The sequence below is a fragment of the Grampus griseus genome, assembly GCF_964374135.1.
Source record: "Grampus griseus genome assembly, chromosome: 6".
Classification (NCBI taxonomy): domain Eukaryota; kingdom Metazoa; phylum Chordata; class Mammalia; order Artiodactyla; family Delphinidae; genus Grampus; species Grampus griseus.
In genome coordinates, this window is record NC_139000.1 from 81,761,821 (window position 1) to 81,787,186 (window position 25,366).

Genomic DNA, 25,366 nt, shown 5'->3' on the forward strand with positions numbered 1-25,366 from the left:
TTGGTCATAAGGGAACTTTGAGATTACCTGTAACCACAGAGGAGCTACAAGTCTTATAGTGTATCTGCCCTCTCCTAAGCTATGGTAACCACACTTATGTTTTCCAAACCAAAACCCTTGAAAGTGAAAGGGGGCAACGAAACTAATTAAAATTTTAAAAATAATAATTTTCTAATTTGAAACAATAACTGTGGAAGTCTTTATTCCAGTCATGGCTGTTCAGGTCTAATCAAACAACTAGAGATAAGAACAGAGGGGCCTAGGGACCTCCCTAGTGGCACAATGGTTAAGAATCCACCTGCCAGTGCAGGGAACATGGGTTCGAGCCCTGGTCCGGGAAGATCTCACATGCCACAGAGCAACTAAACCTGTGTGCCACAACTGCTCTAGAGCCCAGGAGTCACAGCTACTGAGCCCATGTGCCACAGCTACGAAAGCCTGCACGCCTAGAGCCCGTGTTCTGCAACAAGAGAAGCCACCGCAATGAAAAGCCCGTGCACTGCAACGAACAGTAGCCCCTGCTCACTGCAACTAGAGAAAGCCCGTGCACAGCAACGAAGACCCAACACAGCCATAAATAAATTTATTATTTTTTTTTAATCTTAAAAAAATAAAGGAACAGAGGGGCCTAACCCCTTCTCAAGAGTCCATGGAGCTCTGTCTCCTCAAAGAATGTGTGTGTGTTTGTGTGTGTGTGCGCGCACGCATGTGTGTGAACATCTAGTAAAAAGAGAAAGAAACAGAGACTGAGATAATAAATATGTCTAACTTTTATAATCAGAAAAATATGTTGTTATTATTATAAAATAAAAGAATGAACAGAGGGACTTCCCTGGTGGCGCAGTAGTTAAGAATCTGCCTGTCAATGCAGGGAACACAGGTTTGAGCCCTAGTCAGGGAAGATCCCACATGCCGCGGAGCAACTAAGCCCGTGCGCCACAACTACAGAGCCTGCACTCTAGAGCTCGCAAGCCACAACTACTGAGCCCACATGCCACAACTACTGAAGCCCGCGCGCCTGGAGCCCATGCTCCGCAACAAGAGAAGCCACTGCAATGAGAAGCCCGCGCACTGCAACGAAGAGTAGCCCCCGCTCACCTCAACTAGAGAAAGCCCACATGCAGCAATGAAGACCCAAAGCAGCCAAAAAAAAATTTAAAAAGAAAAACAAAGAATGAACAGAAACAGGAAATTCTTTCACATTACTAGCCAATAGTAAAAAAAATTCTTTTTAATATAGAAGACTTGATATATAATTAAGTTGAATTAATAGATATCCAATTTGAATCCTACGAAGACCTTATCTTTCTTCTCAAATGTTCTATGCAAATTTACCATGTATTCAACCAAGAAAAAAATGTCAATAACTCTAAAAAGTTTAACTGAAATTAATAGTAACGATGGTTTAAATTTTAAATCCAACCACTCAAAATTGAAAACTGTAGAGGTAACAGCAGCATCTGTCCCACTCATTCTGAGGCATGGAGCCTGGGACATAGTAGAAGCACCCCATGAACATGTGTTAGGATGCAGTGTGCCAGGCACTTTTGGAGTCAACATCTCATGTAAATCCTCCATACACCCCCGCAGGTCCCCCATTCTGACAGATAAGGAGCCTGGGGTTCATACGGTTTTAGTCATCCATCCAGGCCTACACCATAGAGATGGTATCCACACCCAAGCCAGCCTGACTGCAAAGTCTATGACACCTCTCATATTTCTTATCCCTTTGACTGTAACCAATGTATAGATCTCAAACAAATCATTTCCAGTCCTAAAATTAATAAATGGAAACCAAAATTCATGAATCTGCTAATTAGTCTTTTCCATGGTGGAGATTCCTTGATTTTTCAAGAGAAATCAGTGTGTGCACATATTTACCACCCACACACATATTTTTTATAAACAAATAAAAATTAAGATGAAACTTCACACTCATTTTTATATAGTCTTGATTATGTCAAACTTGGCAAGACTGAATAATACATAAATGTCATTTTGAAAATAATCAGACAGACAAAGTAAGTCAAAATAAATACCTCCAACCTCATCAACTTGGGTTGGGTAATTAAAGATAGAAAAAATTCATGAAGATATCAGACTTAGTCATGTCTGAAAATACAATAGCAAAGAGTAGCTTTTTTCTCCTTGATAAATGTAAGCATTATCTTCAACTATTCCTTCCAAATGTATCTATACATTCTCCTACCTACTAATTTTTTTATTAAAAAGAAGCATGATTTAAAAAAGAGTATACATAACAAACAAAAAAGAAGAGTATAAACAAAAGTGTATGAAACCAAATGGAAAAAAAACCTGCTAAGACTATACAAATACACTGTGATATTATATTATATACAATATTTTTAAAATCTCATAATAAGAAAGAAATTAATGCTTAGACTTTACCTTCCTGGAATCTGATCTTGCTGGAATATAAATATAATGCTCCAAACGGGTATCAAATGGTACAGTATATGGTCTCTTTTCAGGTATCCTGGCATCTGGCCCATTACCACAAGTTTCCTTAACTGACGAAGTCATTGACAGGTTAAGTTTTGTTAGTTCTTCACTCAGTTGATCCACAAGAAGTTGTTGTTCTATTATTTTTTCATTCTTTGTAGAAGAGAGATAAGAATTTTAAAAACAGAGAACCTCAGTATGTGTATAATGATTAAAAATAACTGTACATCGACCAAAATTACAACTACCTTAACAAAACAGTAAAACCTCATTTATCCAAAGACTAGCCTTCTGGGATTTCCCTGGCGGTCCAGTGGTTAAGACTCCACACTTCCACAGCAGTGGGCGCAGGTTCCATCCCTGGTCACGGAACTAAGATCCTGCAGGGTGTGTGGCGCAGCCAAAAAAAAAAAAAAAATTTTTTTTTCTAAAAAAAAAAACCCAAAAAACAAAGACTAGCTTTCTGGTGTTCACAAGAATTTAGGATTGTCCTGAGTGGTAAAAACTTTCGAATAGTAAGCCGATAAATACAGCCTAAAGAGTGTGCAAGACAGTGCCCCACACACTGTGACTGGTTAGCTTGCCAACCTGAAGCACTGTGATTAGCTGATCTTTATAAAAGTTTGAAACTTCAGAGTGAAATCCAAGAAGTAACAAGAGACCAGAAAGTTAAAAAGTGTAGAAAATTGCAAAGAGCTGAGGTGACAGCAAAGGGGACAGAAAGTGGTAACAGGTGCAGTGAAGTGAAAGCCTTTACTCAGCAAAAAAGAAAGCCAGAAACACAAAGAGATAGAAGATAGGCAATTGAGAGTCGTGGGAGAAAGAACTTGGAAATCAAAGGCAGAACAAATTATATGGGGGGGTGGGGGGGGGGGAGACACCGTGTGTGGTTTAGCTTCTTACATATCCTCTAAAGAAAAATTTTGAAGTATATCCAATCTAGAAAGCTCTAACATCAATCTTTGTTTTATAAGCACAAAATTATGTAAATAAGAAATGTCATTCATCTTAATATTTCACATGTATTATAATGTTTAAATAGGAGAAAAAAAAACCCTAAACTTTCACTGTGTTAATGCTGAGCTATAAAATGTAACTTTATTTTAAAAGTCATGTATTCAGATAATTAAAATATAAAACATCAATAGCATATAAGTTGACGGGGGATATTAAATGGAGTCCTTATACTCTCTAGGAAAAGGGTAAAAATACCAATTAATATTAGACTGTATTAAGTCAAGGGTGCATGGTATACTCTCCAGAATAACCACTAAAAAAAGTGAAAGTACAACTTCTAAAGTAATGAAGTAAATTTAAAAATACACAATTAATCCAAAAGAAGGTAAGAAGGAGAGAAGAAACATAGAGCAGATAGGATAAGTAAAAATCACAATGGTGGGATTATAACCAGAATGTAATAGTAATTATGTTAAATTCAGAAATGAACTAAGTAATCCAATTAAAGGATAAGGACTGTCAGAAAGAATTGTAAAATTATCTAACCTGCTAATTACAAGAAACACAACTAAAATAGACACAGAAGGATTAAAAAGAAGATGGAAAAAGAGATACCATGTAAACATTAATCAAAAGAAAGCTGGTATAGCTATATTAATATAAAATAGACTTTAAGGCAAAAACCATTAGAAGAGATAAAATGAGGGAAAAAGTGATTTAAAAAAAAGGTCAATTTACCAGGATGATGTAACAATTCTACATTTCTATGTACTTAATAACCGAGCTTAAATATATATAATGCAAAAATGGTCACTATTCTCAAGACAAATCCAAAATTATAGTGGGTGATTTTAACATCACTCTAAATCACTGATATGACAAAAAGACCCCCAAAAAGTGAGTAAAAATATAGATTTGAATAACAGGATGAACAGGATTAAGAGTACCCAATGATTGCAGAATACACATTCTTTTCAAACACTTCTGTAGTATCTACAAAAACTGGCCTTATGCTAAGCCATAAAGCAATTTTCAACACAAAGAACTGAAATGATACAATTAAGCTAAAAATTGATAAATCCAACTAAGCTAAAAGTTAATAAAAAGAAATCCTCCATGTGTTGGAAATAAAATAACTATATAACCCATAGGTCAAAGAAAAAAGTCACAATAAAAATTAGTAAATATTTTGAGGCAAATGTGAAATGCAGGTAAAAATAAGCTTAGGAGGAAACATATAAATTTAAATACATATATTATAGAAGGCTAAAAATATATAGAAAGGCTAAAAATCAATGAACTAAGCATCCATCTAAAGAATTTAGAAAGATAGCATAGGATGCTATCCCCAAAAAAGCAGAAAAAATTAAATAATAAAGATAAGGGTAGAAATTAATTAAATAATAAATAAACATATACTAGAGAAGATCAACAAAGTCAAGAATTTCTTCTCTGAAGAGACTAATAAAATTGATAAATCCCTGGTGAAGTTGATCAAGGAAAAAAAAAAAGAGAGAAGGCACAAATAACCAGGAATGAAAAGGGGGATATCATCACACCTCTAAAAACATTAAAGAGATAAGAGACTATTACAAACTTATGCCAATAAATATGAAAACTTAGACACAGTTGTTAGATTCTTAGACAAATAAACCTTATCAAAAGGGGGGCAAAAAGAAAATATGATTGAATTCATAATAAAACATTCCACAAAGAAATGTTCCAGTCCCAAATGTTTTTCAGGTGAATTCAACCAAACATTTAAGGAAGAAATAACACTAATTTTTCACACACTCTTCTAAAGTATAGAAAGAGAAGGAATGCTACCTAACCTATATTATTAGGCTAACCTAATTTGTTACAATATCTAACAAGAATATTTTGAGAAAGGAAAATATAGGCTAATCTCACACATGAATAGAGATGCTAAAATCCTTAACAAAATAATCACAAACCAAATCAAGGACACTTGTAGAAAACAGTTAACACAGCAGACCTGACTGCTATCCTTTGAAAGACCTGCTTAAGAGGTTGTCCATTGGCTGGTGTCTGGGAACTTGGATCCTAAGAGGGTTCCCAACACCCTAACTGGTAAGAGTGGCTCACTGTGCTCAAAGTGTTTGTACAGACAAGGTGGTTTATGTTGAACACCTGCTTTCCTTCTGGTAGTCTGGAATTTTGGTACATGCTGGGCAGAGAATGCCTTCATTACCAGCCCTCAATAAAACCTGAGTCTCTACTGAGTTTCCTTGGTAGACAACATTTCACGTGAGTTGTCACAGGCTTTGCTGGGGGAATTAAGCACATGTGGATGACTCCACCGGGAGACAACTCTTGGAAGCCTGTGCCTGGTTTCTCCTGGACTTCACTCTATGTCCCCGTTCCCTTTGCTCTCCTTTCACAGTAATAAATCTTAGCCACGAGCACAACTATATGCTGAGTCTTCCTGGTTCATCATCCAACCTGAGGGTGGTCTTGGGGACCCCCAACACAATACATCATGACCCAAAAAAAGGTTTATTCCAGGAATATAAGATTGGTTTAAAAATTAGAAAAATCAATATAATTCACCACATTAACAGGATAAAGGGAGGAAATCATGATAAAGAAAAATCATTTGATAAAATTTAATATCCATTCATAATAAAAATTCTCAGCAAAGAAATTTTCCTTGGTTTGATAAAGGATAAATTAAAAATATATATATATTGGGACTTCCCTGGTGGTCCAGCAGTTAAGACTCCACACTTCCACTGCAGGAGGCACAGGTTGATCCTAGTCGGGGAAGTTCCGCATACTGCACAATGCAGCCAAAAAGTAAAAAAAAAAAAAAAAAAAAAATCTACAGCAAACATGATACTTAATAGTGAAACAGTGAAAGCTTTTCTTCAGCAGTTGGAAACAAGACAAGGATGTTTGGTATCAACACTTGTATTCAACACTGTATTAAAGATGTCAGTCAATGAAGTAAGGTTAAAAAAAAAAACAGAAGGTATAAGGATCATAAAGGAAGAAATAAAAATGTCTTCATTTGCAGATGACATAATTATAAATGAAAATCCTAAAGAATTTACATAAAATATCAGAATTAAAAAATGAATTTAATCAGGTTGCTGGGTATAAGCTATCAACATACACAAATCAATACAGTTACACATACCAACAAAAAATGAAAATCTGAAAAGATTCCATTTACAGTCACATAAAAAAATAAAGTACCTGGGAATGAATCTAACAAAAGATGTGCAATACTTCTACATACACACAAAAAAGTCATTATTGAGAAAAACCAAAGAAAACATGAGTAAATGGAGGAATATACCATGTTCATGGGTTAGTGAAAAGACTCATGATCAAAAGATGTTAACTCTTTCCAAATGTATCTTATAGATTTAATGCAATCCCAACCAAAATCACAAAAAAGTTTTTGTTTTTTTTTTTTGTGGTCCTTGAAAAGCTGATTCTAAAATTTATATGGAGCAACCAAGACATTCTTGGGGAGGAGGGAAACAGAGCAGAGGCCTTGCTCTATAGAATATCTAGACTTATTAGGAACCTGCAATAAATAAGAAATGTGACATTGGTCCAAAGACAGAAAAACCAATGAGATACAACAGAAGTCCCAGAAATATACAATAGATGCATGCATGAATGAACCTTGACTTATGACAAAGACAGTGGTGAAAAGATGGCCTTTTCAAAAAGTGACGCTGGAACAAATGGATAGCTATATGGAAAAAAAATGAAATTTGACCTTTACTTTACCCCATACGCAAAAATCAATTTCAGGAGAACTGTACAGCAAAATGTAAAAGGCAAAACAATAAAGCTCCTAGAAGATAATAAAGAAAGACTCAGTCCAATAGGAAAGCAAGCAAGAAACTTGAATGAGCATTTCACAAAAGAAGGTATCCAAATAGCAAAAAAACATGAAGAAGTGCTCAACTTCACTAGTCATCGGGGAAGTGCAAATTAAAACCACAATAAAATAATATTATATACCTACCAGATTGCCTAAGATTTAAAACTTTACAATAACAAATGCTGGCAAGCAAGTGGAGCAGCAGGAATGCTCATACAGTGCTGGTGCAAGTTTAAACTGGAAAACAAGTTTGGTATCATTTACTAAGGTTGAAGATTCGCCTACCCTATGACCTAGCAATTCAACTCCTAGGCACAAATCCAAAAGAAATGTGTGTGCGTGTGCACCAGGAGACATGTTTAAGAAAATTCATAGAAAAAAATGTCTATCAACAGTAGAACAGAAAAATAAATTGTGGTATATTCATACAATGAAATCCTGTACAGCTATAAACTAATCAAGCTACAGCTACACACAACGTGGATGAATCAGAACAGATAAAATGTTCAATAAAAGCAACCAGATACTAAAGAATATATATTGAATGATTAAATTTATAAAAATTCCAAAAACTAAACTGTAGTGTTCAAGGATACATAGTAAAACCACAAAGCAAAGCAAGGAAATTATCATTATGAAAATTAGGAGAGCAGCTCTCTCCGAGGAGGAGAGACTAAGGGCTTCCGAGGGGCTGGCAGTGTGCTATTTCTTGAACTGGTGGTGGCTACCCAGCTGTTCTCTTTGTGATAAATCACTGAACAACACATATTATTTTATATATGTTTTATGTTTTTAAATTATTACAGAATTAGAAGGGTTAAAAAAGAAAACAAAAATAATGTCAAAATCAAAGTCTAATTTGTCTGAATCAGATTATTACTCAGAGCAGTAGTTACTCCTTGATAGGAAGCTAAAGTCTTTAAATGAAATTAACTGTTTGGGGGGGGTGGTAGGGTTCATAGCCAGGGAGTATAATATTTAGGGACATACCATGTTACTCTGCAGGCACATCCATGTTAATACAGAAAAGCTAAGATAGAGAAATTGAAATATTTAGCCAAAATTAAAGAGGAAATCACTGATGGAGTATAAAACGATAATCTAACAAATCAAAAAGTTTAAATTATGTGTTTACCTTCCAACACTTGACAATATCATATTGCCTATTACTTTGGCAAACAACGGAAGGGAAAGTATAAAGAAAGGATAACCATAATATGATTTGCAAATTAAGTTCCTGGGTATAAGGTTTTGTTTTTTTGTTTGTTTATTTGCGGTACGCGGGCCTCTCACTGTTGTGGCCTCTCCCGCTGAGGAGCACAGGCTCTGGATGCGCAGGCCCAGCGGCCATGGCCCACAGGCCCAGCCACTCTGCGGCATGTGGGATCTTCCCGGACCGGGGCACGAACCCGCGTCCCCTGCATCGGCACTTGGACCCCCAACCACTGCGCCACCAGGGAAGCCCCAGGTTTTGTATTTTTGAAATATAAGTCAAGCTAACTATAAAAATGTTTTCCCTTCACACCAATTTAGGAGGAAAACTGTAATAACTCTTTCAGGTGCTTGTGTTCAGAATTCCATCTGAAACCTATTTTTGCAAACATTCCCACTTATCATTTACAATGCTATTTTATTTAGTCATGTACTATTCCAATGAAATATACAGAGCAAGGTACATTAAAAAACTCTACCTGCAACCTATTCACTTTTTGTGCTTCTTTCAAAGATATAACATGTCCTTTGTTTTCCTGCATCATCATTTGCATTTGATTCTTTAGTTCCTTCACTTCCAGGTCCCTCTGATTAAATACTACTTCAGCAGCAGCAAGAGCACACTGGGGGGAGGGAAAGAAAGCACAAGAGAGATTCAATATGGAAAGTACTCGAGAGCGAGCCCACATAATACCACAAAAACTGTGGTTTAATGACACCTTGAAGATGTCTCTTAAAATTGTCTTATCCTTTGTTTCTGGTTTCTTTATAAGAAAGGCAGAAACAGCTGAGAGGACCTATTACTGCTATAATGTAAGAATTAATCACCACAAAGACAGGAAGATTTTCCTTACTTTTATTTCCTGCATTTTAACATTGAAGCCAGTTATTCAAGTTCTAGAGTACATTCAATGAGATTTTTATAAGTTTTCTAGAATTGCCATGAGATTTTAATGTGGGTTTTTAAAAATCAAAGAGGTCACATTTCCCAAACTGACCTATAGAATATAACAGTGCATTTGGATGTTTAAATAAAGAACATTTGCTAATTTTGCACTCTTTCACTAAAAAGAGATATATTTTGAAGATGTCTGGAAATATGGTTAAACGTATAGTTTTCTTAGTTTGCCTGTCTCCAAATAAACTCGGGATATGCAAATAATACTTTTAAAACAAATTTTGAACTAAATAAACAGAAAATTAACATTGATCAAGGGTCTACTTTATGCTAGATTGTAACTTGGCATTTTAAAAATATCTCACTGAATTGACATGATTCCTTTTTCATGAAGAAACTAAAGCTCAGTGAGTTAACACCTCTTCCCAGGACAACACACTGGATAAAACCAAATTCCTGACAGTCAACTCCAGGGCCTTTCTAGATCCGAAGCCTATGCTCTTTCTGCTAAGCCACAGGAAAAGAGAAGAAAGAGTAGCTATTTACAAAATGGTGCTCTCTTTACAAACAAGATTTAATTCACAAAACCAGAGCATGTGCGTGACCTCTCAGGCGGTGGTGTGGAGGTGGATGGGCCTCTGCACTGGGAACCCACGGACTAAGGCCAGCCTTGAATTTGCTACAGCCTTCCCTTGGGACTTTGGGCAAGTCCCTTCTTTTCTCTGCTTGGGATCTTTGAATGACCAAATAAGGAGAGGACGCATGACCCTGATGGTCCTTATAACCCTATATATTTATATGACCTTTATGACTTTTCTGTTTTTAAAATAAAATATAACTATAATTCTCATTAGTTAATACCCTCTGCTATGGGCAATTAATTGCCCATCCGAGAAGCTTAAAATGTAACTGCTCTCCCAGTGCTGCATATTTAAATATTTTTACATATACTTTATAAACTACAGTTTTATTGTTTATTATTTATTTAAAAGTATTTATCTGTTGAGTATATTCATGTTCACATACTGTCCCTGTGTTCAAATTATGGAGTACAAAAGTAACCAAGAGACTTAAGAGGTATTTATGAGGGGATTAGCTGCCTTCACAGAACCCCTGGCACGTGGCCCTACCTACAACTACTGAGTCCAATCCCTTAGCTGCCACAGATGTATAACCTAGGCCCAGGTAGAAGAAGAATAAATGAGAGGAGATCATAATAGGCTAATGTGTATTAAGCCTTACTATAGCTCAGGCATCTTTATCATCACTTTATGGGAACTCATAATGCTCTAATAGCTTTCAAAGCAACCCTAAACGGAGCTTATTATTAGTGTTTCCATTTTACAGGTAGGGAAACTGAAGCACAGAGAGGTTAAGTACTTGTCCAAGGTCAGAGAGCTAGTAAACAGAGGAGCTGGGATTCAAACCTTTGAAGTTTGTTACCCACGTTCTTAACTACTATATTCTCTCACAGAAAAAAAGAACAGAAATGAAGTTTAAAAAACAATTTTTTAAAGAGACATATGGGGTAAGGAATGACACCAATCATTTGTCTATTTGCTGTTCAGTGGTATCCATAGATTACTAGGCCTAGAAGGTTGCAGACCAAAAAAGGGAATCCATTTTTTTAAATTGGGAAACACTGAATGCTATATCTCTCACCTGGAGACTCACAATATACATCAGTACTTTTCAAAGTTCTGGGAAGTCTTTGGATTAAGAAACCTGTTTTTTTTTTGCAACCTAGCATTTCCCAAAACTATCTGATCATGGTACCATTTTTCATCAAGACTGTTAATATCTTTGGGATATCATAATCTAGAGTACATTATCTAGAGCAAGTTTAAATTTAGAGTTTCCAACAGACGGAGAGAGGAGGTTACTACCCATCTCACCCCCAAGCAGATGGGTTTTGTGGGCTTCCAAAATCAGTCATCTTAGAAGCATGCTTTCTACCACCAACTCCTATAGTATACCACAAAGTTCAAGCTTCCTATTACCTGTACTTAATGTTCTGCCAGTGTCTTATACCAAACAGGAAGGGCCAGGCCTGCTCTATTTAAGAAAAAGGCAGACCAGAGTTACTGCCTTTAAAAAAAAAAAAATCCATGATTTTAAAAGCAGTACTTTATATGCTTATATTTAAAGATCAAAGCTTTGTAAAAGAGCAGCAGTTCTCGTAGTGTATTCAGTAGTGAATCTTTTAGCATGAAACTTAGATCCTTTCAGGGTATCCATGAGGTTAAAACCATTTTCCTAGTTATACTAAAATGATATTTGCCTTTTTCACCATGTTGTCATTTGTACTGATGGTGCAAAAACAATGATATGTAATACTGCTGGCTCCTAGTATGAATAAAGAAAGTGTCACCAAACTGTAGTGGTAGCCACTGTATTCTTCACTGCTGTGCCCTAACAATACAAACAAACAAACAAATGCCAGTTTCACTTAAGAATATCTTGATGAAGGAATAAACATGATTTCATTAAATCTCAACACATGAGCACTTTTTTAGTATTCTATGTGTCAAATGGGAGGTATGCATAAAGTAGTTCTGCTGTATACTGAAGGGTGATAGTTATCTGGGGCAAAAAATCTTGTGCAACTGTTTGAGTTGCAAGCTGAACTAGCCACATTTTTCATAGGGTGCTATTTTTCCTCTAAAGAACAACAGACAAACTATTCACACTTGTATGTGTGACAGAACCATCATTTCAAGGAAAACAACTAATAGTATTTGTTGCAAATGATAAAATTCAAGTTTCATGCAAAAATTAGAATTTTGGAAAACACTTCTGCTACTGTAAACTTGACAGCTTCCAGTAATTAACAACTTTGCAGGTGAGATCAGTGGTGATATTAAGGAATGTGATTTTTTTGATAGTGTATAGTGAAATGTGTCAGCATTGAAAGATCTTCATAATTTAGTAAACAAATATTTTTCAAGTGTCCAATGCATGTTGATTCAAAATCGTGTGTGGATAAAAGATCCATTCAAAGTACAAGATAAAAATCAGTGAATGTTAATGTAACAAAATGGTTTCAAATCCCACATTGCAGGTAACCTTTAGGAAATTTCCGCTTGTTGAGTTTTGATATAATGTCAAAGAATATGCACAATTATCTGAAAAAGTCATTAAAATATTCCTCTCTTCCAGCTACAAATCTAGATGAGGCTGGATTTTCTTCATATACTTCAACTAAAACAACATATTGCAACAAACTGCATGCTGACTGATATGAAAATCCACCTGTCTTCTATTAAATCAGACATGAAAAGAGATTTGAAAAAATATAAAGCAATTCCACTGTTATTAAATTTTTTTGTTTTGGAAAATAGTTATTTTTAATGAAAAAATGTTCTTTATATTAACATGTAATTGGGTTATTATTGTTAGTTCTGAGTGAATTAATAGTTTAAATTTGTTGTTTTAATTCTAGTATGGTAAATATCAATAGATAAAAGCCCACACAAACAAAAGCTCTTTAGGGAACCTCAATTTGAAGAAAGTAAAGAAAACTTGTGAGCAAAAAGTTTGAGAATTGCTGTAATAGAGGTTTCTTTCTAATACATACAAATAGATATTGAGGAAAGATTTCTAAATAGAAAGCCGTCTTATTACCTATATCTTTTCCTATTTTAAAAAAAATGGTGGACTATCCATTTGTCCACCAGATTGCAAACTCCACATAAGCAGAACTAGGTATGTCTATTCTCCATTATTTCCCCAGTGACACATAATCTTTAAATAACAAATGTTTTTCAAATGAAAAGTGGGAAAATGTAATTTTAACTCAATATACATATATACAATATGTATACATGTACATAGCTATATTCCTTAAATATTATCAAATATGATGATTTATTTGTTTGTCTAAAAAATCAAAACACCAAACTCAAGGAGTCAGGTAGTATTTTTTTTCTTTCAAGAAGCACTGACCTAAAGAGGGATTAAAAACTCAATAAAATTTAACCTAATTTTGTTCTGAAACTGTGTTTCTTCTCATCCTCTAAATTAATGACCAGTCCCACAAGAGCCTACTTAATAAATACAACAAATTAAAATACATTTGAAGAAGAAAGGAGGAGGAACCAAGAAAGAGATGAATTATGAGGAGAAAGCAATAGGAAAAGGGAGAAAGAAACAGAGTAAAGGCAAATGAGATTTTATATATAATCCTTTCCAAAAAAACTTCTGAAATTCCAAAATGACTCTTACTTGCCCAGATAAATTTAGTCTTTAAACAAGTTACTTACAAAAGTGTCTAAGTACCTGGCATTTCTTAAGCTCTCGCTTCAGCTGGAGAACTGTAATATGCTGTGGTCCTTCTTCCAGGTTTCCAATGCCTTGGTCTCCTCTGAATGAGGTGACCTCCTGGGTCACGTTAAACCACTCCTGCAGTTTGTGTTGCTGATTTTGGTTTAGTCTGACAGAATCTTTTAAGTCCACCAGGAAGGTAAAGGCTTCCTCTAAACAATTTTGGTAACCCAAACATTCTCCTTGTAGCTGAGCAACTTGCTCCTCAAGAGAATGGATCCTATTTTTATCAGGAGTCCCCTCCCGATGGATCTGGCTAGTTTGGTTGCTACTAGCCTGCTGGCTTTGCAAAGCTTCTCGAAGCAACTTAATCTCAAATTCCATTTCGCCCATACGGTCTGACTCGGGGCTGAAGTCTAAGGTGGGTTTGTTTCTAATGTTGCGTGCTCTGTTGGCATATTTGAGAGAATTTAAGGACTCGTCAAAATCCAAGGAGGATGGACTGACACAGGTGATCATGACGGTCTTGGCACTGCCTCCCAGGGAATCTTTCAGAAGCCGGGTAATTTTAGCATCCCTGTATGGAATATGTGAACTCTTCCTGCGTGGGTCCCCAAGAGCGCTTATTACGTTTCCTAAAGCCAGCAAGCCACTGTTGATTTGAATGGATTCTTTGAACCGTTCACCAGTATTCCCTGTTTTGGTTACTCTTTCTGATCCAGCCAAATCCACAAAGTGGAACTTTGAGACAATATGCTGATGGGAATACCACGATCCATCTTCAGCTGCCTCTTTATTTTTCGCCACTTGACGAAGGCTGATTGTGAAAATCGCGTGTGACCTACTGGAGTGCTCGTTCATTTGGGTGGTATCCGTATGCCTGGCTGCATTCCCCATCTCCAGGAGACTCATCACTTCATCTGCAGTCTCCACCTGGCATTCCTTGGCCCCAACAATCACTTAAAATAGCAACAGCAAGTTTTAATCAAAATCCAGTAGAGTTAAATTAACCATACAACAATTATCATTTGCTTATACCGCCCAGCTAAGACAGTCCCTTTAAAAAACTTCATAGCATTTCAAAATAAAAGTAACATCAGCAACATCATTAAATAATTTTAGATAATCTGCTAACAGGACTATTTTAATAGATGGCATTCATTTTGATGTTTAAATTCTAAAAGATGTCATATATATGTATGTTTTAAACAATCTGTGGGTTTTTTGGAATCACACTCAATTCTTTAAAACACATGACAAAAGAAAAATTATTTATTCCAGTATTTTGATTTGTAGAGTCTAATATACTGATTGAAAGATAATAGATTAATTATATATATAACTCAAAAGAATTAATCAGTAGTAGATTAAAATTAAATTAAATTAGTTTCTTTTGAGTTTCGTTAATATTCAAGCCATCCTAAGGTTTAAAGTTTTTGGTAAATAACCAATGATAAATGAAAATTTCAATATAAATAAAGTTGTTTATTCTTTTTTTTTTTTTTTTTTGCGGTACTAGGGCCTCTCACTGTTGTGGCCTCTCCAGTCGCGGAGCATAGGCTCTGGACGCGTAGGCTCAGCGACCACGGCTCACGGGCCCAGCCGCTCCAAGGCATGTGGGATCTTCCCAGCCCGGGGCACGAGCCCGTGTCCCCTACATCAGCAGGCGGACTCTCAACCACTGCACCACCAGGGAAGCCCTGTTTATTCATTTTAAAAACAGTTTCCCCCTACATAATATAAGAGTGCAAGGCAATTCAAAAAAGGCAAAAAAGTTTCTATTTTAACAACAGAATAGAACCCAAAATAACCTAAGCTTACTACATGTGTTATTTGTTTATATCCAAAAATATTTCGAAAAGGAGTAGGTGGATTTGGGAATTGAATCACAGCAGTAAACCTCCCAAGTCTGTGCTTGAATTACAGCACCAAGCTTCCTCTTTAATCAGATCTTGTCAGTCACTGTTTCTTTAAAAAATATTCACTTTTCTTGCATTGTTTCCATCATGACACCTTTTTTAACAGCCCAGTTCATTTAAAGTTCTAATGTACCTGTACTACAACAGGGAGTGCTAAACTATCAGTTTATAAAATATAACAATTTAACCATAAATCATAGTATAACTTTTCTAAAAGTTTTCTAATGTTAGGCTATAGCTTAGCACTATCTATGGTCCTCAAACCCAGCTGAATCACCTAGGAGCTTTATAAAAGGGAAAGTGCCAACACCCACGCCCCATCTTTAACTAATTCATCAGAATCTGTGAAAAGTGGGGCCCAGAAATCAGTATTTCTTAAAAAGCTTCCAAGGTGATGTTAATTGTGCAGCATCTAGGTTGGATACCAACTACCACTTGATACAGAGAAACTCAATAAATATGTCAAACAAATGCATTTTGGTTGTGATTGGGACATTTTATAAGATATATGGTAATTTGTCTTAAGACTGTTACATCCTCCCAAAATTTTTGCAGGATTGCTATCAGGTGTGGAGTATTTCCATCATTAAATTTATGAGGAGTGATAGTGTATACTTCCCTACTGTCTATTTTACAATAAACATGTATTTTTTGGTAACTTTTAATAAAAGATAAACACATTCAATAATTACACTTTACAGAAGCTCAAAACATCCGTCTGGATTTCGTCCAGAAAAGATAAACTATACAAAATTATCTAATAAGGTCACAAAGTACTATGTATGCTTTCTTTCTAAAAAACAAAACAAGGGGCTTCCCTGGTGGCGCAGTGGTTGAGAGTCCGCCTGCCGATGCAGGGGACACGGGTTCATGCCCTGGTCCGGGAGGATCCCACATGTTGCAGAGCAGCTGGGCCCGTGAGCCATGGCCGCTGGGCCTGCGCGTCCAGAGCCTGTGCTCCGCAACGGGAGAGGCCACGGCAGTGAGAGGCCCGCGTACCGCAAAAAAAAAAAAAAAAAAAGATGCCATACAATATGTGGGGTTGTGAGTGTATTTTTTTTTTTAATCAGATGTGTATAGAAAAAGAAATCTGGAAGGAAACACACCAAAATTGGAAGTTGCTATTTCTGAGTTCTGAGATTAAAGATGATCTTTAACTTTCTTCCTTATACTTTACTATATTTTCAAAATGTTCTACGTTGAACATATTACCTTTTAAGTCAGAAAATCAGAAAGTGTTATTCTTTAAAATACTTGTATTTTGACCTTCCCATTCTAACGTTCTCCCATTTCCAAACAAATAGATGTTTAATGAGATTAACAGGTTGACAGCACAGAACGTCAGACGTTGAGAAGCACAACAAAGGACGAGTAAATGTCAATATGAAGGAGCAAACACATAAACTCTAAATTTAAAAAAAAAAAAAAAGAGGAAGCAATAGGTGTGCTGGGACAAAAATCAGAAAGGAAGAAAGGAGAGTTCTTGGATCAACTTGGATGAACACCAAAACACCAAAGGGAGAAGCCATCCCCAACCTCAGGGTAACTCTGGGAGAAAAAAAAGTACAAAAATTAATTTAGCCTATGTCACACTTTCTTAAGATCAGCCCAGGGGCGGGGGAGGTGGCAATTATAGGAAATAAATACAGTTGATCCTTGAACAACACGGGTTTGAACTGTGCAGGTCCACTTACATGTGGATTTTTTTCAATAGTAAATACTACAGTACTACACAATCTGAGGTTAGTTGAATCCGCTGAGGCAGTGGATACAGAAGGATGACTGTAAATTATACTTGGGTTTTTGACTGCACAGAGGGTCGGCACCCCTAATCGCCACCCTCCCCACCACGTTGTTCAAGGGTCACCTGTATTTGGAATTACACCTTAATAACTTCATCTTACCAACCACTCTGAACTTCTACTTTTCACCTGGGTGCGTTAACTGCTACTGGTAATCAATAAGCTATTCAATTTAAAAGCAAAAACAAATGCATTTTGTTTCTATGTCTGTTTTTAAAGAATCCTTGGAAAATATCCAGAAACTGAATTAAATCATATTCATTTGCTAATGAAGACTAACAATTAAGTAGGCTACTTTACCTGTGTTTCCCTTTTCATCTTCTCGGATGTGAAGATCCTTCATAGATGTCTCCAATTCTAGAAGATCTCTTAGGTCTTCCTTGTATACTTCTATATAAGACACTTTTATCTTAGAGTCAATGCTAAGATTTTCAGAGATGTTTTGAAATATTTCTTGGATAGCACGAGGAATGATACCTTTTTGACCCTCCACAACTGAAGCTGAAAATTTAGAGAAAGAAAGCACATCTGAAATTTAAGATATAAGAAAAGCTACAATCAATAAATTTATTTTCTCAAATTTCTATTATAAAATTTAAAAATAGAAAAAGAAAACTTTTTTTTCTATAAAGTTCAGAAGTGAAAATTTTCACATGTATGCTCTTACTCAAACTTCATTCATGCATTCATTAAATATTTATATAGTACCTACTATGTGCCAGGCAGTATTCTAGGACCCTGGGAACCATCAGTGAACAAAACAAGGAAAAGATCCCTGCCCTTAAGGAACTGTACTAGGATAGACAAACAACAGCTAAAAACAATAAGTGAATTATATAGTATATTAAAAGGCATTAAGTATGCCTGGAGAAAAAAATAGGGCAAGGTAAGGGGGACTGGAAGTGTAAGTGTATTTGATGGGAGGTGCTTGTAACTTTAAATAGGAAAGTCATGATGGGTGGGCATCACGGAGAAGCTGACCTTTGAGCAGAAACTTGAAAGAGGTGGCAGAGGAGCCATCTAGGTATCTGAATGTCCCAGAACAGCAAGCATAAAGGTGCTAAAATGGTGTGATCCATAAATAAGGAGGCCATTGTAGTTGGAGCAGATGGAGCAAGGGGAGAGTAGCAGGGCATGAGGTCAGAGAGGTGACAGAAACAAGACCATGTAGGTCCTTGTAGACCACGATAGATTTTAGGTCTTATTCTGGGTGAGATGAGAGCCACTGGAGCAGAGCAGTAACTTGGGATTTAAAAGAGACCACTCTGTCTGCTGCGTTTTGCCTCAGTCATAGAAGGGTAGGGGCAGAAGTGGGGAGACCACTTAGGAGACCAGTGCACTAATCCAGGAGTCTAGAGGGTTCGGGGGAGAGGTGGACATGATGGTGACATAAGCTTGGCAGCAGAGAAAGGTGAGAAGTGACCAGGTTCTGGATTTATGTTGAAGGGAGAGCCATTAAGATTCCCTGACAGATTGGATATGGAATGTGACAGAAAGTGATGAGTCAAAGATGACTCCAAGATTTTGTCTTGAGCCAGTGGAGTTGCCATCAACTGATATAGGGAAGAGTGTGTGTTGAGTTGGTTTAAGGGGAAAATGTCAGAAGTTCATTTTTTGACCTATTAAGTTTGAGGTATCTATTAGGGATACAGTTGGGAAGGTTGAATAGGCAGTTGGATATATGAGACTAGAGTACAAGACAGTCATTTGGACTGGAGGTAAAAAACTGGAAGCTACATATAGATGGTATTTAATGTCGTAGGGCTGGATGAGACCAAGGGGAAAAGTTGAGAGTCAGAAGAGAAGAACACCAAAGATTGAGCCCTGGGCACTTCATCATTTGTTGGTTCACTTATCAGGAACCAGCAAGAGAGCATGAGTGACCAGTTAAGTAGGAGGAAACCAAGAACGTGGTGGCCTGGAAACCAAGTGGAGAGCATGCATCAAATTTGCTGAAAGGCCGGTTTGATGAGAATTGACCACTAAATTTAGTAAGTGAAGGTCATTTGTGATATCTCGACAATTGCAGTGTCAGTGGTAGTGGAGGTGAAAGTCTGAACGGAGTGAGTGTATGAAAGACCAAGAGGAGAACTGACACCACGAGTCACAGATAATACCTTCAAGGTTCTGCAGCAAAGAGGAGCAGTGAGAAGTGGGGTGGTTGGATGGCAGCGAGAGTGGGTAAAACAGAGGGGAAGTGAGAAATGTAATTATTTTAAGATACAATAAAGACTGAATTACCCAGCATTCTCTCAATTATTAACACTAAAATACTATTAAAAATCACATCATTGTAATTGATGAAAAAACTGTATTCACAATGTAATTGTGAACATCAATGTAATTAATGAAAAACTGTGATCACTGTTTATGACTATTCACTGTTTAAAATGTCATGTGAGCAATGATTTTTAAATTTGATAATGCCTCATTTCCTCAAGGTGAGCAAACTGGTCCTTTAGAATACTATGACAATATTAAGCAGCACAGCTTTTTTGGAGAAACATTAGTATAAATAGTATCAAAAGTTGAAACGTGATCACCCTTTGACTCAGATATAGTCCTAAAGAAATACATATACACATACCCAAAGGTGTTGTATAAGGATCAGTAACAATTTCCTGTAATTGATAAAAAATTCCAAACACTAATAAATCCATTAGTAGGAGAATGGTTAACAATGGTATACTATGCACCTATTGTTAAACAGATGTCTAAGATCCATAAAGTTAAAAAAAAGCAACTGCAGGGCTTCCCTGGTGGCGCAGTGGTTGAGAGTCCGCCTGCTGATGCAGGGGACACGGGTTCGTGCCCCGGTCCGGGAGGATCCCACATGCCACAGAGCAGCTGGGCCCGTGAGCCATGGCCGCTGGCCTGTGCGTCCGGAGCCTGTGCTCCGCAACGGGAGAGGTCACAACAGTGAGAGGCCCGTGTACAGTAAAAAAAAAAAAAAGCAACTGGAGAGCAAATTCATTTGCATAAAAGAAAACATACATATCTATGCAAAGAATATTTTTGAAAAAATTCACAAAAAACGGTGGTTACCTCTGGGGAGTTAGAACAGGGAGAGAAAAGAAAGGAAAACTTTTACTTTTATCTTATGGCTGTAATATCTGAATTTTTACCTTTAGAAATAAATATATATAGTCTAAAAGTTTTAAATATAAATAACTTAAAAATAAACTAAATATACTGTATAGAATTGCAAGCAGCACAAAAAAAAGCTTACAATCAAATGACATGACAATGAAAAAAACTAAATGATAGTTATATAACAGTTTAAGGCAAAAATAAAAGATTTAATAAGAAAATATTTATTGAAAACCCCAGGAATGCAATAGGCATAAGTGGCACCAGTGAAGTTCAAAATAGGTAGAGGTAGTACCTAAAATATCTAAAATATCTCTCTTTAGATCATTTATTATGGTCTGGAGAGAATCCCAATCATTGGAATGCAACTCATTTATGTTAGCAAGAACCCTTTAAAAAAAATTATTTGTGTCGTATTTCTTCAAATTTAGCCAAAAAGCATGTTTTGAGATTTCTGGGATGGAAAGGTACAGGTAGTTTGAGGGTAAACAGGCATAAGAAAGGGACAGGGGAGCAAGCCAGGGTCTAATGGCAACAAAGGACGTGTGCAGAAGAGAGGTACAGAAAGACCAGTTCTGCCCAAGCCAAGACCTCAATCCAGGAATGAGGAAGGGAACATCTCTACGCCTCTTCTCCTCCATTACTGCCTCTTCTCCTCCATCACTTGCGCAACGCAGAACACAGATTAACACAATAACATGAATGAACAGAAATGCATACAAGAGACTCAGGTATTTGTACACCAATGTTCATAGCAGCATTAGTCCCAATAGCCTAAAGGGGAATACAACTCAAGTGTCCATCAACAGATGAATGGATAAACAAAAGATGACTTATACATACAATGGAAAATCATTCAGTCATAAAAAGGAATGAAGTTCCAATACATGCTACAACATGTAGGATATCCTTAGATACATTCTGCTAAGTACAGAAGCCAGACATAGGAGGACGAACACTGTATGACTCCACTTCTATGAAATATCTAGAAGAGGCAAACTTACAGTCAAAGAAAGTAAATTCGAGGTTACCAGGGGATGGCAGGGGGAGGACAGTTATTGCTTAATGGGTACAAAGTTTCTATTTGGGGAGATGAAAAGTTTTGGAAAGAGCAGTGATGGTTACAAAACACTGTGAATATACTTAATGTCACAGAACTGTACTCTTAAAAATGGTTAAAATGGTAAATTTTGTTTTACATTTATTTATTGAACCACAATTTTTAAAATAGTAAAAATAATGTACAAGATAAAATTTAGAATAAGTACAAGAATAAATTGGACTTAAAGTTAAATAAGTTTCTGTAGGCCAATTTAGAAACCTGCCCACCATTTTTAGCATTGTTCCATGGAAAATATATTCCAAGCTACAAAAAGGTGGCTTACAAATGAACCTTAAAAACAACTTGCTTCCAAGTTGAAGATTACCAATGTTCAGATTTTTGGCAACAAACATCCTGAAAATCTGAACCTTACTAACTTGGACCGCCTTTGATTGCCATCATGTAGCAAATATGGGAAGCTGCAGGTTTTTCGAGTAAAAGAGAAAGTGAAAATTCCTTCTGGAGAGCTTCCAGGAACTAGCCAATAGTACTATCTATAAACTCCAGCATATATTGAATATATGCATTCTAGATTAGCCAGAATATGAGGCTGATCAGAATAGCTCATTCATTTCCCACTTCAACAGATTACAAAGCAGAGTAACTCAAAAGACTTAAAAAAAAAAAAAAAGCTGAATTACAAATAATATTTACAAATAAAGCTTCAAAATGTATTCTGGTAACCTAAAGATCACATTTTCACTGTCACTCTTATATTCCTGAAAGACTATTTCAGAGAGAAAAACTGTAAAGTTTTATACTTTAATAGCCATCATTTAGCTCTTATACACTATTTAAAGAGTATGCAGGGCTTTCCTGGTGGCGCAGTGGTTGAGAGTCCGCCTGCCAATGCAGGGGACACGGGTTCATGCCCCGGTCCGGGAAGATCCCACGTGCCGCGGAGCAGCTGGGCCCGTGAGCCATGGCCGCTGAGCCTGAGCGTCCGGGGCAACGGGAGAGGCCACAACAGTGAGAGGCCCGCGTACCGCAAAAAAAAAAAAAAAAAAAAAAAAAGAGTATGCAAATGAAAGCTTTTAGAGAAGATTACACCTGGTAAAAGTTGGTAAATCCAAGGTTCTGAAAAACAGGGAAATGAATAGTAATTTAAATAAGCATCATATTGAAAAATAAGAGATTTCATCTACCACAGTGCCTAGCATGGTACTCTAGCCACTGCAAAAGCTCAATAAATTATTTATTGGAGAAAAAAACTACATTATTTGCACGGTCAATAATCAAACAGCAGATGACTGACCCAGAATTGGTGTCTTACAGCTAGGCTGGGAAATCAAAAATGCTATTTTCACAAATACACCAAGAAATGTAACTTCAAACAACAAAGTGCAATTTTTCACTTATCAGATAGTGAAAAAAAAATTTCGGATTTCTGATTTCCAGTAACTGGCAAGGATATGAGCAAATAAATGGCTTTCACATATTGGTGGCAGGATATAAACTGGTACACCCTTTTGGATAATTTGTCAGTATCTATCCCCATTTTAAACGTGCATACCCATTACTCAACAAATCTACTTCTAGGAATCTATTCTACAAATACTAACAAATGGATGCAAAGTTAAATGCATAAAGATATATACACTGTAACTTTTTATAACAGTAAAAATCAAAACCAACCATTAATCCTGTCCATTAATACTGGAATAGGTGAATTATGATCCATTCAAACTATGGAACATTATATGTACAGCCAAAAAAAATGAGGTGAAATTCTATGACCCAAATGGAAAGAAGTGAAATGATATTTTATATCGTTAAATGCAAAAAGAAAGTTACAGAATCACAGGTATGAAATACCTCACCAAACAATTAAACTAACAACAAAAAAATCCAAAACACTACATGTGTGAGTACTTGTAATATACCTAGAAAAATGTCTAGAGGACTCTGAATGTATACATCAAACTGTTATTTCCTGGGAATGAGAGGAGCTTTCATTAGTTTAATTAGATTTCTTAAGCATCACTTGCAATTCTTTTTACAATGAACATTAATTTTTTTTAAACTAGCAGAAAAAAACATCAAAAACTCTTCCTAATGGTGATCTGTTTCTTTTGGTATGAAATATTTTAGCTAAAATATTTTAGGACAATAGATAACTTTAATAACCTTTTCCCTTAAGGAATTAAAATTGTATTCATGGCCTCTTAAAAAAAAATAATATAGCTTTAAGTATGTGACCAAGCTGTGAAAATTGTTAAGGGAGTAGAACTTAAAAGTTCTCATCACAAGAAGAAAAATGTAACTGAGGTGATTGATGTTAACTGAACTTACTGTGGTAATCATTTTGCAATATATAGATATATCAAACTATTATGCTGTATACTTTGGACTAATACAATGTTGCATGTCAATTATATCTCAAAACTGGGGAAAAACAGCAAAGGGCTGAATACTGAACATTGTCTTAAACGTCTTTCCTCAAGCTAATATAATCATAAATTGTTTAATGAAACTTCACTATTTAAAGCAAATCTTTCAAAGATGATGATCTTATGAACACATCTGTTATCCTATTGATTATTTCATTCAGTTAATACGCTGAGCACCTACTATGTGTCAGGCACTGGTATTTCAGCTTCTTTCTACTGTCTGAAATAAAAGTAAAAGAGTATGAGAATCTTACCAACATGGCCTCCTCCAATGGTGTATGTCTTCCCAGATCCAGTCTGTCCATAGGCAAAAACGGTTGCGTTATAGCCCTCAATGAGTGACAACACTAGTGGCTTTATACAGGTATTATAAACTTCATCTTGAGTGGAATTTTTGCCAAAAACAAAATCAAAAGTAAAGACTCTATCTCTCCCAATGATAACTTGTTGGGTGTTTGGAATAACTCTCACACAAGCCTGATAATTATGAAGAACTTCTTTGCACAGCAGAGGTCTAATTCTTACAGCAACTTTTACTGGTATTTCTTCCATGGCAGCTTAGATTTTACTAAACAGATTTTCTACTTAATATTCAGTATCTAGCGTGAGAAACATCCATTTTACGTAAGATCTGGACTCCTGTGTATCAAAATAAAAACAAAATTTAGTTATTGACTTCTCTATCCTAATAAACTAAGCAACTTCTAAAGCAAAGTCAATTAAAGCAGGTTTTGTTCTAATATAAGATAGCTACAAAGAGTAAATCTGTCTTGAAAAAGTATACCTATAATTTATAGATGAAGTGATATGATGTCTGGATTTGCTGCAAAATAATCTAGGGGATGGGAGCCTTGAGTTGGTAAATGATGAAGCAAAGTGATAAGTGCATGGGATTCCACTATGCCATTCTTTCTATAGTGGTAATATGTTTCCCAGCTCATTAATCTAAATATTGAATAACCGGGGAATTAGAAACATAAGGCAAGGACTTCCCTGGTGGCGCAGTGGTTAAGAATCCGCCTGCCAATGCAGGGGACACGGGTTCGAGCCCTGGTCTGGGAAGACTCCACGTGCCACGGAGCAACTAAGCCTGTGCACCGCAACTACTGAGCCCACATGTCACAACTACTGAAGCTCACGTGCCTAGAGCCCGTGCTCTGCAACAAGAGAAGCCACCACAATGTGAGGCCCACGCACCACAACGAAGAGTAGCCCCTGCTCTCAGCAACTAGAGAAAGCCCGTGTAGCAACGAAGACCCAACTCAGCCATAAATAAATTAATTAATTAAAAAGAAACATAAGGCAAGGAAATAATTGGGTAATTGTACATGTACACAGTAGTGCAAAGCAAACCCTTAGATTTTACAGCTATGTACTGAAAAATAACAACTCCTCTTTGTCGCAAATG

General features: G+C 36.3%; 1 protein-coding gene across 4 annotated transcripts in view; it reads right to left on the bottom strand.

Moving 5' to 3' along the window:
• Positions 1 to 24,510, bottom strand: part of KIF27 (kinesin family member 27) — a gene marked incomplete at its 5' end in the record, with an annotated part of 84,391 nt that extends 59,881 nt beyond the window's left edge. For 3 of the 4 annotated variants that reach the window (XM_082656809.1, XM_082656810.1, XM_082656808.1), the window contains 5 exons: positions 2,410 to 2,616; positions 8,974 to 9,117; positions 13,671 to 14,614; positions 17,677 to 17,877; positions 24,213 to 24,510. In XM_082656809.1, the coding sequence (XP_082512935.1) occupies positions 2,410 to 2,616; positions 8,974 to 9,117; positions 13,671 to 14,614; positions 17,677 to 17,877; positions 24,213 to 24,510 (1,794 nt within the window). Of the gene's footprint in view, positions 1 to 2,409; positions 2,617 to 8,973; positions 9,118 to 13,670; positions 14,615 to 17,676; positions 17,905 to 24,212 lie in introns of all 4 variants that reach the window. The other variant, XM_082656807.1, reaches the window with a different exon arrangement.
• Positions 24,511 to 25,366: the final 856 nt, after the last annotated feature.